This window comes from Gasterosteus aculeatus, chromosome 4, assembly GCF_964276395.1.
Source record: "Gasterosteus aculeatus chromosome 4, fGasAcu3.hap1.1, whole genome shotgun sequence".
Classification (NCBI taxonomy): domain Eukaryota; kingdom Metazoa; phylum Chordata; class Actinopteri; order Perciformes; family Gasterosteidae; genus Gasterosteus; species Gasterosteus aculeatus.
The window spans coordinates 25741545-25753150 of NC_135691.1; the positions used below are offsets into that span (position 1 = coordinate 25741545).

At 47.2% G+C, this 11606-nt stretch overlaps 1 protein-coding gene across 5 annotated transcripts in view; it reads right to left on the reverse strand.

Annotated features, from left to right (window-relative positions):
* Positions 1–11606, reverse strand: part of syn3 (synapsin III) — a 73703-nt gene extending 62097 nt beyond the window's left edge. For 2 of the 5 annotated variants that reach the window (XM_040174279.2, XM_040174277.2), the window contains exons 1-2: positions 11392–11606; positions 4911–5411 (exon numbers count right to left, since the gene is read on the reverse strand). In XM_040174279.2, the coding sequence (XP_040030213.2) occupies positions 4911–5350 (440 nt within the window). In that variant the 5' untranslated portion in view covers positions 5351–5411; positions 11392–11606. Of the gene's footprint in view, positions 1–4910; positions 5412–5513; positions 5629–9547; positions 9975–11391 lie in introns of all 5 variants that reach the window. The other 3 variants (XM_040174278.2, XM_078101567.1, XM_078101566.1) reach the window with 3 other exon arrangements.

Consider the following 11606-nt stretch of genomic DNA (forward strand, 5'->3'; position numbering starts at 1 on the left):
ATTTAGCTCATTTAAGTTTCCGCTGCACCATTAAACTTGTTTGTTTCTGACTCGGCAAAACTCAAAGAAATCTGATTCCTGCAATTTCAACCGGGCACAACTAGTGTTGCACGGTGTACCGGTACTAGAAAGGTACCGCGGTACCCTTATGTTGAAAACGATACGGTTTTGAAATGTTTTTGTACCGGTTCTTTAAAAAGAGCACGCAATCCGAGAGCACTCACTGTTTTTGTTAGCGTTAGAAATTGGATGTGTGGCGTGAGTGGGAGTGTGAAAACATGCAAACATGTGTGTCACACGGGGAAACCATGAGAGTTGGCAGCCTGCAGCTTTGTTGGCTAACTTTCCTAACAGTCAAACACAACAACTTTCCTAACAGTCAAACATCAAGCATGTGCAACACAAGACAAAGCAAGACCGCAAATAAGTTACTGAATCGTCCAGCAGTAATATATACATGCAAATTAACCTACAATTTCACTCATGTGGGCCTATATGATCATGAGGTCAGAATGCTACATGCTGGTGGAGCCTGATTCACCTAATTCTTTTTATTTTTAGTTAAGGAAATATGAATGTGAGAAGATCAAACTCGATGTGCAAGTAAATGAAGAATTATTTATCCCACAGACAGTCAAACAGATGCCAGGTAAAAAAGGGAACCTTACAGATGTTTTATTTATTACTATCATAGATAAATATTCCAGTTTCGTATTTGTGGTATCGAATCGTACGTATCGGGTAACGTAATATTTTGGCAGGTATAGTATCGAAGTCATAACTTTGGTATCGTGACAACCCCAGGCACAACTGTCCCCATTTCTGATATTTCCAAAACTAAATAGATTTGTCAGATTTGTTAAAACAATACCAGATTGGCAAATTGTCACTGATGCTCCATCCAGCTATTATTCCGCATTGGACCGATGTGCGACATCATCGTTGGCATGTGTACAACTCTAGAAGCGAGTTAATAGAAGCGGGTTTTTCGAGCTTTATAATGCAACTGGGTCGACCTCTGATCCCTTGCAGGCGTGGGACGGTTAACAACCCGTAGAGGGCTCTAGGTCAGGGCCGGGCGCCGCTGAGGGCCGGCGGTCACTGGGATGCTCTGTTTGGGATTTACGGCGCCGCTCGGCCTCGCCCGCAACAAAAGGCCCATTTTATCCTTTGGCGGCACAAACCCATCATCCTCGGACCTCCTCCGCTCATCTCCTCCCCTCGTCCTGACTGTTTTTCAACTCTCACCACGTCCGCCCCTTAACTCGGTTCATTAGGGGGCGGGTCTTGTTCTGAGCGTCTCCCAGGTGTTTCGGGTCTCGCCCCGTCTCGTTCTCTGTCATTTTGCAGGCCGTAAATCTTCGGCGTGACTGACCTAAATGCTACAGAGCATGATCCGGGGCCCCCGGGCTCACGGGCTGAAAAATGGCTGGCATGCGTTTCCAGGTGTGTCGTCACAACCCAGAGATCAATTAAATGTATTTGCTGGCGGGCTTCGCGTGTCCAAATGTAAACATGCTGCTCCACAAAGTGGTCTGGGGCTTCCCTCATCCGGCTCACACCCGCTGTACGAACACCATGCACACATCTGCCTTTTTTTTAACCTCAAGAATATATGTTCCTTATTTTATGGCCCATTCACAGTATGTGTGTGAGTATGTTGGCAAAACCAGATGCCCCTCCAGGTTTCGTTCGCCTTTTGTAGTTATCGTTGTTTCTATTTGGATCTACTATGCTATGCTAAGATGCTGTGCTAATACTAATCTGTTTCTCTGCAGCATACAAATTTTGACATGATGATTAAATCAGATGTGTTGGTTCAACTTGTTTTCTCCTATGAAGCACGCAAAGTTCCCAGTAACAAGAAACTGTTCCATCATAATAAGACAAGCAGTGTAGTTACCAGTGCCGGTCTTGAACTCTCAATAACTGTTTTCTTTTGGCCACTTGGGGCCCTGGATTGTGGGACTTTAGCACACAAATGAACTAAGCAAGTCCTCGTGATGCGTGAGGTGGAGTAAAGCGCGGATTAATAAATCCCACAAGAAGATCTTCTGCTTCTTTCTGCCTGTGAGATGTTCAACAGTGGGGGGGGGGGGTTTGTTTCGTTTTTGTTTTTTCAGACCCAGAATGAGAATGTGGTCACGGGGCTCAGGGCAGAGAAGGAGGGATTGTCGGCGGTGGTCGTGGGGATGCTCCTGGAGACTTCGCCCCAGTGCTCCGTTGCTGCTATTGTGCCTCAGTCATTGCAGGAGGCCAAGCCTGTCAGCCAGGGACCAGCGTTTCCCCAGAGACCTCGGGGCTCTCTGCAGGAATGCCCAGCGGCAAAACCAGACTGTGTCTAAGAGGCATCCGCATTTTATTCATACCGTCCGGTGAGTGGCGACGGAGTTGGTTCTAATGGTGGAGCGCCGAGTACCCGCCGACACACGCAACACCGTTCAGCTGAGCTGATGCCACTCCAGGCCATTTCTTTACAGGTGCCGTCATGTGAAGATGGAGATTTTCATGTCGTTATTATAAATCAGTACCTGTGTAAATACTCTGAAGTACACTCACCTTCAGAAACTGGGCCTTTAACAGGTCTACTGTTAAAATGTGTCCCCCCTTGTATCCTGTATCCGGGGATGTAAACGACATCTGCTGACAAGAAGTAAACATGGACCCGAGCTGTTGCCTAGCAACTCAATGATGTGCTTATGGTGGACTCACCAGGAAGCGACCAGCTATTCTCCCTTTTTTTCCCCCGCTGACACCAATACAGTCACATGCTGTTTAACCCAGTGACATGTATGATGTTATCACACCAAAAATAGTGACATGAAATCAAAAAATATCTGCATCATGTTCAGAGGAATCTTTTTTTAACACAAATGGTTGCGATGGGGTGGAAGTGCCATCCTGAGCTGTTATTTCAGAGCGACTGCTACGAATGTTGATTGCAATGATGAGTGAACCAACCTACTTACTAGTCACTTGTGATGACCTCTCACTTACCCAACCCAACTCCCCAGGAGGACCCCTGGTCTAAAAACCTCCGGTCTCAGGTCGGGAATAGCAATGGGAGACCTCGAATTGAATATCGGTGTCGACTCTCAGCATGGGCGCGACACTACAACAATATCTGCATCATGAGTGTGAAGCACAGCGCTTCAGGGTGTGACTGAGCAGAGCGGCTGCAGATCACATCTGCTGCAGCTGATTATTTCAGAGTCTGTCATATTAACCTTTGAGGCTATCGCACGGCGCCACCTGCTGGCCAGCGCCTTCGCTTCTGCAACAGGAACGTCACAGCAAGTCGAAGATTGAACTACAGTGACATCTGGTGGCCATAAAAAAGAAATAAAAAGTTGACAGATTGATTCATATTAAAAATCAATATTTTGGGGATTTATGCTCCATTTAAAAATGAGACAGACACGGAGGGGTTGATCCAGCCATAACGGTTTACTTTAGAGGAACAACCAGGCTTAAAATAATAATTTAATTTAAGGGGGCACTGACGGAGAGCCACAATGTAAAAAGTATGCCTGATGACATCAGCAGTCTTTTGTCATCTCGAAAATAAGAAATTAGAAATTAGAAATGATAAAATGTGTAATCATGCCTAGTGGTAGAATTATAGTTTGTGTGATATTAGATATTGGTTTTTATTAATATGAATTAAAGTGTATATCTTGTCATTTAATACTGTACACCTGACATCCATCCACATTGTAATGTTCAGCCTGGAGGAAGGAGGCTTAAGCCTTCTTCAACGGGTCTTTTTATTCCCAATGAAGTTTCTTTTCCTGTCAGACTCAAGTTTAGGAGCAAAGGATGTTGTAGATCTGCATATAGGAAAGCCATTTGTGGCAACTATTTGATTTTTGGCCATATAAAATGAATTAAAAATGATGTTATGACATGTTATGATTAAGTGTATTAGCTGTTGGCTAGCAGATGGAAGAAGACGCTTTAGGCCAAAGGTTTTTCATTGAATCTATTGTGATGTTGATGTGGTCTGATAAGGTGAGAGAGGGATTTCAGGTCCGATCACAAAATAGAGACAGAGGAGCGGCACGATGACCAACCTGGGCAAAGCTACGTTTGAATGTGCAGTGTAAATAATGGACACACCCAGCAAAATCCCCAAAAGCTGTACAGATTTTTGGATTTTTAATCCCGAACGAGTCGATTCTTTCGACTTTTCGCTTCCGGCCGGGGAAATTCTACAGGTACGCTGTGCCTTTGTCTCGGAGAAGGTTCCGACCCCACAGTTACTGACGCCTCAGGACATAATGATGCCGGCTAATCGTGCAGATAAATGCAGAGGCCATAACAGCTTCACTGAACCGACGTAACAGTAAATGAAATCGAGGAGCGGCTTATTGATTGGCTGGGACCGACGTGATGCAGTGGGCTGCTGCAGGTGTGGGAATCGATCTGTGCGTTGTTGCTAAAAACACCATGAACCGGTTTCTTCTCATAAAAGTTAATTTCAATTAACTTCACGGGGAACTTCACTCCCTCCCGTTACCATGACAGCCACGGTATGAGCCTACAAGAGACAAGGACGCACGACACGTTCTTGCCTTCTTTAAATGACGAATTGTATCGCACGCTGTAAAGATTCCACACAGGAACACGAGGATGTCCACTGATCAGTTTAAACATACTAACCTTTAGAAAACACCATCCTGAATCTCTCAGATGCTACTCAGTGAGCGGTCAGATGCTCATGTTTAATAAAAAAAACACTACATGTAAAATAAATACAAAATATATTATTGAACTGGTTTGAGACAAACTAATCACATCATTTATATTAACAAATGAAATATATTTCTCTTCTAAATGCGGGAAAAATGTGATACACAACCCAAGCGCACACACACACACACACACAGGCAAAGAAAAGCTGCACCCACCAGTCTGTGTGCTGGTCATCGATGACCAGCAGGATCTTGGGCTTGCGTACGACAGGTTTCGGGGGCTGACCGCTTCCTCCGGCCGCCGCGGCCACCGACTTGGCGTGAGCGGCGGCGGCGACGTTCTGGGCCATCTGAGCGCTCTTCACCACGCTGGAGAAGGAGCTGAGGAACCCTCCCGCGCCCGGAGCCGGTGCGGCGATCGGGGCGGGGCTTGGGGCAGGGCTTGGGGCAACGCCCGGGGCGGCGCCCAGGGCCGGGTTGGAGGCCGGCGGCGGGACGCTCGGCGGCTGCCGTCTCTCCGTGGCCGGGGAGGCTGGGGAGGAGGTGGAGGAGGTGGAGGAGCCCGCAGGGGTTGGCCTCTGCAGGTCCATCATGTAGCCGTTGGGCAGGTTGGCCACGAAGCTGCTGTCTGACAGGCGCCGGCGGAGGTAGTTCATGGCGATGGGCTGGTGGGTCCGTCAGGCCAGAGGAGGATTTGGGGGGAAAATGCCTGGAATCCTGCAAGAAAGGGAGAGATGGTGGAGACAAAGGATTATTTCAGGATCATTTGGAACTTGTATGAAAACAAACCGGGCACACAAATAACAATCTATCTGTTACCAGTAACTTAAAGGCAACATGAGCCGAGTAGCCACGCCCACCTCCGAACTGGGGGTCGCGACCCCCGGCTTGGACTCTGCGGGCTGACAGGGGGGTCGTGGCTTCATCACCAACCCTAAAACAGCCACGTTGGTAAAGAAAGAAAAACGTTGTTTTTTTTTAAAGAAAAAGAATCCAACATGTTCGAACCCCGAAGAGGGGCTCCGGATACAAGCGGACAAGCGCAACAAAAAGGAAAGGAGATGGGAAGCAGAGAAAGAGGACCACGGACCTAACCGATTTATCAGCTTTCTTCTTATTTTTTGTCTTTTTTTCCTCCTTCCCATTGGCTATTCTTGAGCACAGTTTGTGACCTATTGTAATCACAATTAAATGAGATAAATCCAATAAGCCATCTACACCGGAGGGGGAGAGAAGGGCCACAACCCCACCCCTCCAAACTGTCCGTAGTGCGATTCAATTGCAGTCAGTACATATACGTAATCTCACGTGTGCGTTGGAGCGACAGAGAGCGAGAGAGAGAGAGAGAGAGAGAGAGTAGCTGCTAATGTGAAGAAATCAGAGGCGCGGCAGCCTTGTGTTATCACCGTGTTGTTAAACTTGTGATACTTTTCTGCCTTCCGAAGTTCACACCAATCAGCGAACGTCAGAAACGAGGCGAACAGTCACATGTGGGAGATAAATGCCGAGCTCAGGCGGGGGCCAAACAAAAGCACAGAGGCCTTGTTATGTTGAAGAAACGGCTCGCGGCTTTCGAATCCGCTGATGCTGATTCGCATGAAATTAGATTTCCCACGCAGGGTGGGCCGGGAACCATCTGGCAAGTTGTTCAGTGACACAGCGGTGTGTGATGCGAAGTCGTAGCGCTGGTTCCCGGCTCGCGCCTCTGGAAAGCAGACTGAGCCTAACGGGAGAGAGGAAGCGGATAAGTAACCCAGAGAAGGGTTTATCCATCGCACCGCAAGGAAGCAAGGGCGCCGAAAACAATAAAGTGAGCTGCAAGACTCTAGAAGGCCCCACTGAGCTAATGGGATTAAATAGTCTGCGAGCCTTCCACCATCAGGGGAAGTTATTTAATTTGTTTATATGTTGATTACAGATGAATGCTGACCCTGTCAGCCATTGGGTCCTGCGGATTTTAACTAACGCCACTCAAACGGGAGCAAATAGGCCTCATGCAATTATTTTTTTTGAAAGTATTTTTCAGCTAAGATTAATAAAGGGCTCAACCATGTGGGAAGAATCTTCTTTCCCAAAACAGGTCATTTCATTTCTCAATAATAAAAAAATAACATATATCATGATAAAACGTTTAAAAACATTTATAAAACATTTTACAAAACTCTGTTTTCTGGTTATTCCATACATGAAAAATCCTTATGAATTAAATACCTGAGCGATGACGAGTTGTTTTATTTTGTGCTTTGTACTTTATGATTCATCACAATACAATTCCATGCAAAGACATTTAATTACCAATATATGACCATCCCTCAATGAATACCCATTTGGAGCTCCACAATTGTGTTGCCATTGACCGTGCGCGTTAATGGGAATAACCCAGTGCAACGACGTGGCTCACTGATATCCATAGTTACCTCATTGCGGGTTTGGTATTAAGGTGTTTGGTGAAAATAACAAAAGAGCTTAATATCCGTTCCTATCAGAACTGCAGCTTCCTTTTTCACTCGCCTCCTCATCTGTATGCGAATCCCATGTAAATGAGTATCTTACACTACTTTGTGTTTTGCCACTGAAGACTGGAGTCATGTTGGATAATGTAGTGGTACTCTTTGTATTCAAACGCGTTCATGAGATCAGGAGGGAAAATACACTGCTCTAAATCAAATCCACGTTGGAGGAAAATGGTGAAGCAGTGAATCACACTGATCATGTGATTGAAACATGAGGTGATTCAGAGAGGCAACGCTGACATGTGTCACCCGTGCATGCTCAAATAAAATGAAAATTCAGTCAGGAAGACTGGACAGGCCGTGTGGCCTCGTCTCCCTGAGGGCGCGCGGCCAGCTGGCTGGTACTACCCGACCCCGCCGCTAATCAACCAGACGTGGGTGTCGTTACCGTAAGCCAATTGCATCGGGGCGGGCAAACATTAAAAACTGTTCTCCTCTCTTTTGCTGTCAGTTGTCATTTCAGCACGCACCAAAGGTGACCTGCCACCACCCCTGACACCTCCAATCTACAGCAGAACTGGCATAGCAGGAGATTGGAGCAACCGGCTCTACCACCGCCACCAGTGTCTGGACTCCCAAAGAGGGTATATGCCTCACCTCGGCATGCCAGCCCCTGGTCTATCCTACGGCAGGATGGAGTCCAAGCCCCAAACAACTTGGCAATATAAATATTTATGCCTGTTACAATAAAGCATTGTTAAAATTTCAACAAGTCTCTCCGGATTGAATTAATCCAGGTTTCCAGTGACAGCTTAATGAAATGACTCAAAGCATGTAGACACACGTTGTTCCCATTGATTAGTCAGACTGGTTATCTGAACGTTTGCCAAATTACCAGTTTCAGGCTACATGAGCAAATGCAGAATCCCTTTATCTTCATTTCTAAAGCCTCCCATTCAGCCAGAGAAGGAAATTGCCGAGATGAAAGAGAAACATCACTTTATATAAATAAAGTTAGAAAAAAGCATTTTACGGGATTCCATGTGCATATGGATGAGGAGGACATGTTCTAAAGAACCCCAGCAGCAGAAAAAGGACGGTGGCTCGGCAGTAATCACAGGTTTGGCTCCATGATGAGGGGGGAGAGCAGGATGGGCCCCTGCTGGGGTTTAGTATTCTACATCTACTACATCTTGTAATTGAAGACCTTGTCTAAGACCTGCTGGTCCTGTCTTGTTTTTGTTATTTTACATCCCGATCTGCCGAATGTGTCACATATCGTGACGTCTGTCCACACCGCCGCTTGTTAAGACTTCCACGACCAAATGATGCAGTAAAAAGCATTTCCAAATGTGAATTGAACAGATGTTGATTTCCTTAATGAGGAAAATCATCAAACAAACTCGGTGCTCAAGGGTTGCTGTGCTCCTCAATGATTGTACAGTCGGAATAACAATGTGGATCTATTTTTGGAAGTGTGGTTGGTGGCGAAGGGCAGAGACTCCCGTGCAGACCACAGCTTGTTGTATTCTATTCCATCTTCCACTGCAAAAGTTAAAAAATAGCCAAAAAAAAGCTGCAGGCTTTAATGATCAGTTGATCAATAAAATGAATCTACAACCATGGGGGGGGTCATTATCAATAAAAGTTTGACAAATTCATAATAGCAGCGTGTAAAACATAAACATAACAGTTCAAACATATTAAATGAGCGTCTGGGAGATATTTAATTAACAATCATTTAATCATTAATAGAGAATATATCTATATCTATGTCCTAATCACCCATTATATTTACGCAAATGAACACCATTGACTTGACTTGATTTTCAGATGGTTCATAAGAGCATACACAATGACATCATCCTTATAAATGCATTCAAGAGAACCCATCTCACATCACACGCCGAGGCAGATTGTGGGTCACCGCCCAACACTGGTAACCCGTCTCCAGCCCAGCGGGGCGCGTGTGTGACTTCCTGCCGTCCAGCAGTCAGACGTGGCGTTTATTATTCATGACAGCCTGGGCTAGGACGGAGGGGGGGCGGCGGCGTGGTGTTGGGGGGGGGGTAGAGTGACCGGTATGAGCAGACGGTCGCTGGGCTACAGTCAAACAAGGAGAGCGAGAGGAACTAGATTGCTGGGACGGGAGGGGGGGGGTGGCTTTAAACACGCCCCGAGGCACTCCGGGGCGGATTATAAATAACTGTGTGGGTGCTAATGACAGTTACCAACCAACAAGTTTTAATACTGTTACCATGGTTACTCTATCTTCTACTGTTTTTATTTATAAATGTTGGTATGTCCAACACTCTTTCACATACATATTCATGGTCCTCAGAGGATTTGGGAATGAATCAATTTTAGACCTGTGACAAACACCCATAGAAACTAACTCACTTCGGTGGCGACGTGAATTTAGAAGCCACGATATTGAATTCCACCGGCCTCAGATGTGGCACGACGTCTGCAGAGGAGATGGTGTTAAGTCGCTGTGGGAGGCTGTGAGCAGAGGCCTGCCGCTTATTTTAATCAGCCGTTTGCAAGAACTTGTAAAAAGCCGGCTTGTGAAGACACTCCAGGCTGAGGCTGTTGATTCCGGCGCTGTGAAATGCGCTCGCTCGCTCCGTCTCCGAGAGACCTCACATGTTACAGTGTGAACAGAGAAAAAGACTTAATTAGAAAGCGGAGGACTTATTAACCACACAATGATCCACTTTTAATTAAAGACTGCCGAGCTGGAGACCTTATCGGTGAGAAAGCCGTCCTGGGAACCTCGACTGCAGTGACGGAGAGCGCGCTCGGCGACACAGCGGCCTCCCGGTATCTGCGGAAGCATGGGGGAGAAGGGGGGGATGGGAGGGGGGCTGGTGAGGCGAGGAGTCTCTGCCGAGTCACCGCGCAGTGACCTCACTGCAGACGCCACATTAGCACCAGCACGCTGGACGGATCCAGAACACTCGATACACCCTGAAGGAACCTCGGGGTGTAAAGTGACCACTTATCTGGCCCCCCGCGTGAAGCCCACGCGTTATTCCCCAGGGGGACGAGCCACAGAGCCCCCCCACCCCCCCTCTCGAGGTGTTTGGACCTTTTTTTAACGCAGAAACCATGAAGAATTGTCAAAGTCAAACGAACTACAAAAGATTGTGATTGTTGTTTTTCCATCACTTCAAAACGAAAGCTTCATCCCATCACATCTACGATCTGACTAACAGGCTGCTGATGAATCATTTCCATTTCAAAAAAGAAAAAAAGCTTCAATAGCATATTGATTGGAAGCTCCATTCACAACAAACCAGCCCCCACATTACTACGACTTGTTTCTCCATCAAAGTGCACTCGGAGCCCAGACAGACCAGCTGATACGGACTCAAAAGGTCACCATGAGTAAAAGGGATCATTAGTGGCGGCATCCTGCCGTTCATGCTGAGGACATGTGTGCGGAGACAAAACAGATGAGTAGTTATGGAGGAACGACCTGTGCCTGTCTCCTGACCCCCCCCCCCCCCCCCTCCTTCCCAGGTGATTAATATTTAATTGTATTTATTTTTCATTGCAGTGTCATTGAGGAGAAATGCACAGCATCCTATGCAGCTTCACTAAAAGGGAAGACGAAACTTCCCTCTGCAGCGGACAGACATCGTTATTAAGAGACGCGCGTCTGGTCGCTTCGATCCGAGTTGATGGACAGCAGCCCCCGGCAACCGCAGCAAAGCACCCTGCAAACATCCATCACCATGTTCTGATTCAAATATCGCTAGGATGCAATCGATGAACAGAAATGTGAGACAAGCCTCTCCCTGGAGGGGGGCAGAGAGCGATGGAATAATACATGGAATAAACAACTCCATAGAAATCTATCGAATTGATCCTCAGAAAGCTGTTGAGGGGAATTGAAAGAGGTTTCTTTGCAAAGCAATCCACGCTCACAATCATGAAATGGATCCCCCCCCATCCCTCCCTCCCCGGTCCGGAGGACTGGAGGCTGCAGAGACACGGCTGAGGGAATCCCTGCACAGACCTACTACAGCAACCCCCCCCCCACACACACACACACACTCAGGTCCCCCCCCCCTCCATCTTATCCCAGGGATGATAATAACACGCTACTGACCAAACGCCACCTACGGTGCGTTCAGCGGATCGTTTCCCCACAAAAAGCGCCGCCCGACGCGCGCAGAAATGATGTGGATACAACGCGAGCAGGAGGGACGGAAGATCTGCACAAAGGCTTCATTTACCTGAGCGGCTCTCAGGGATGACCGAGCAGCGGAGGAGGTCTCTTCTTCTTCTTCTTCTTCTTCCTCTTCTTCTTCTGCTTCTTCCTCTTCTTCTTCTTCTTCTTCTTCCGATGATGCTGCTCCTTCTTCTTCTGCGCTCAGGTCCGCGGTCCTCCTCCGCCTCCCAGCCAATTCCCCCCAAACACCCCCCACCTCTCTCTCTCTCTCTCCCTCTC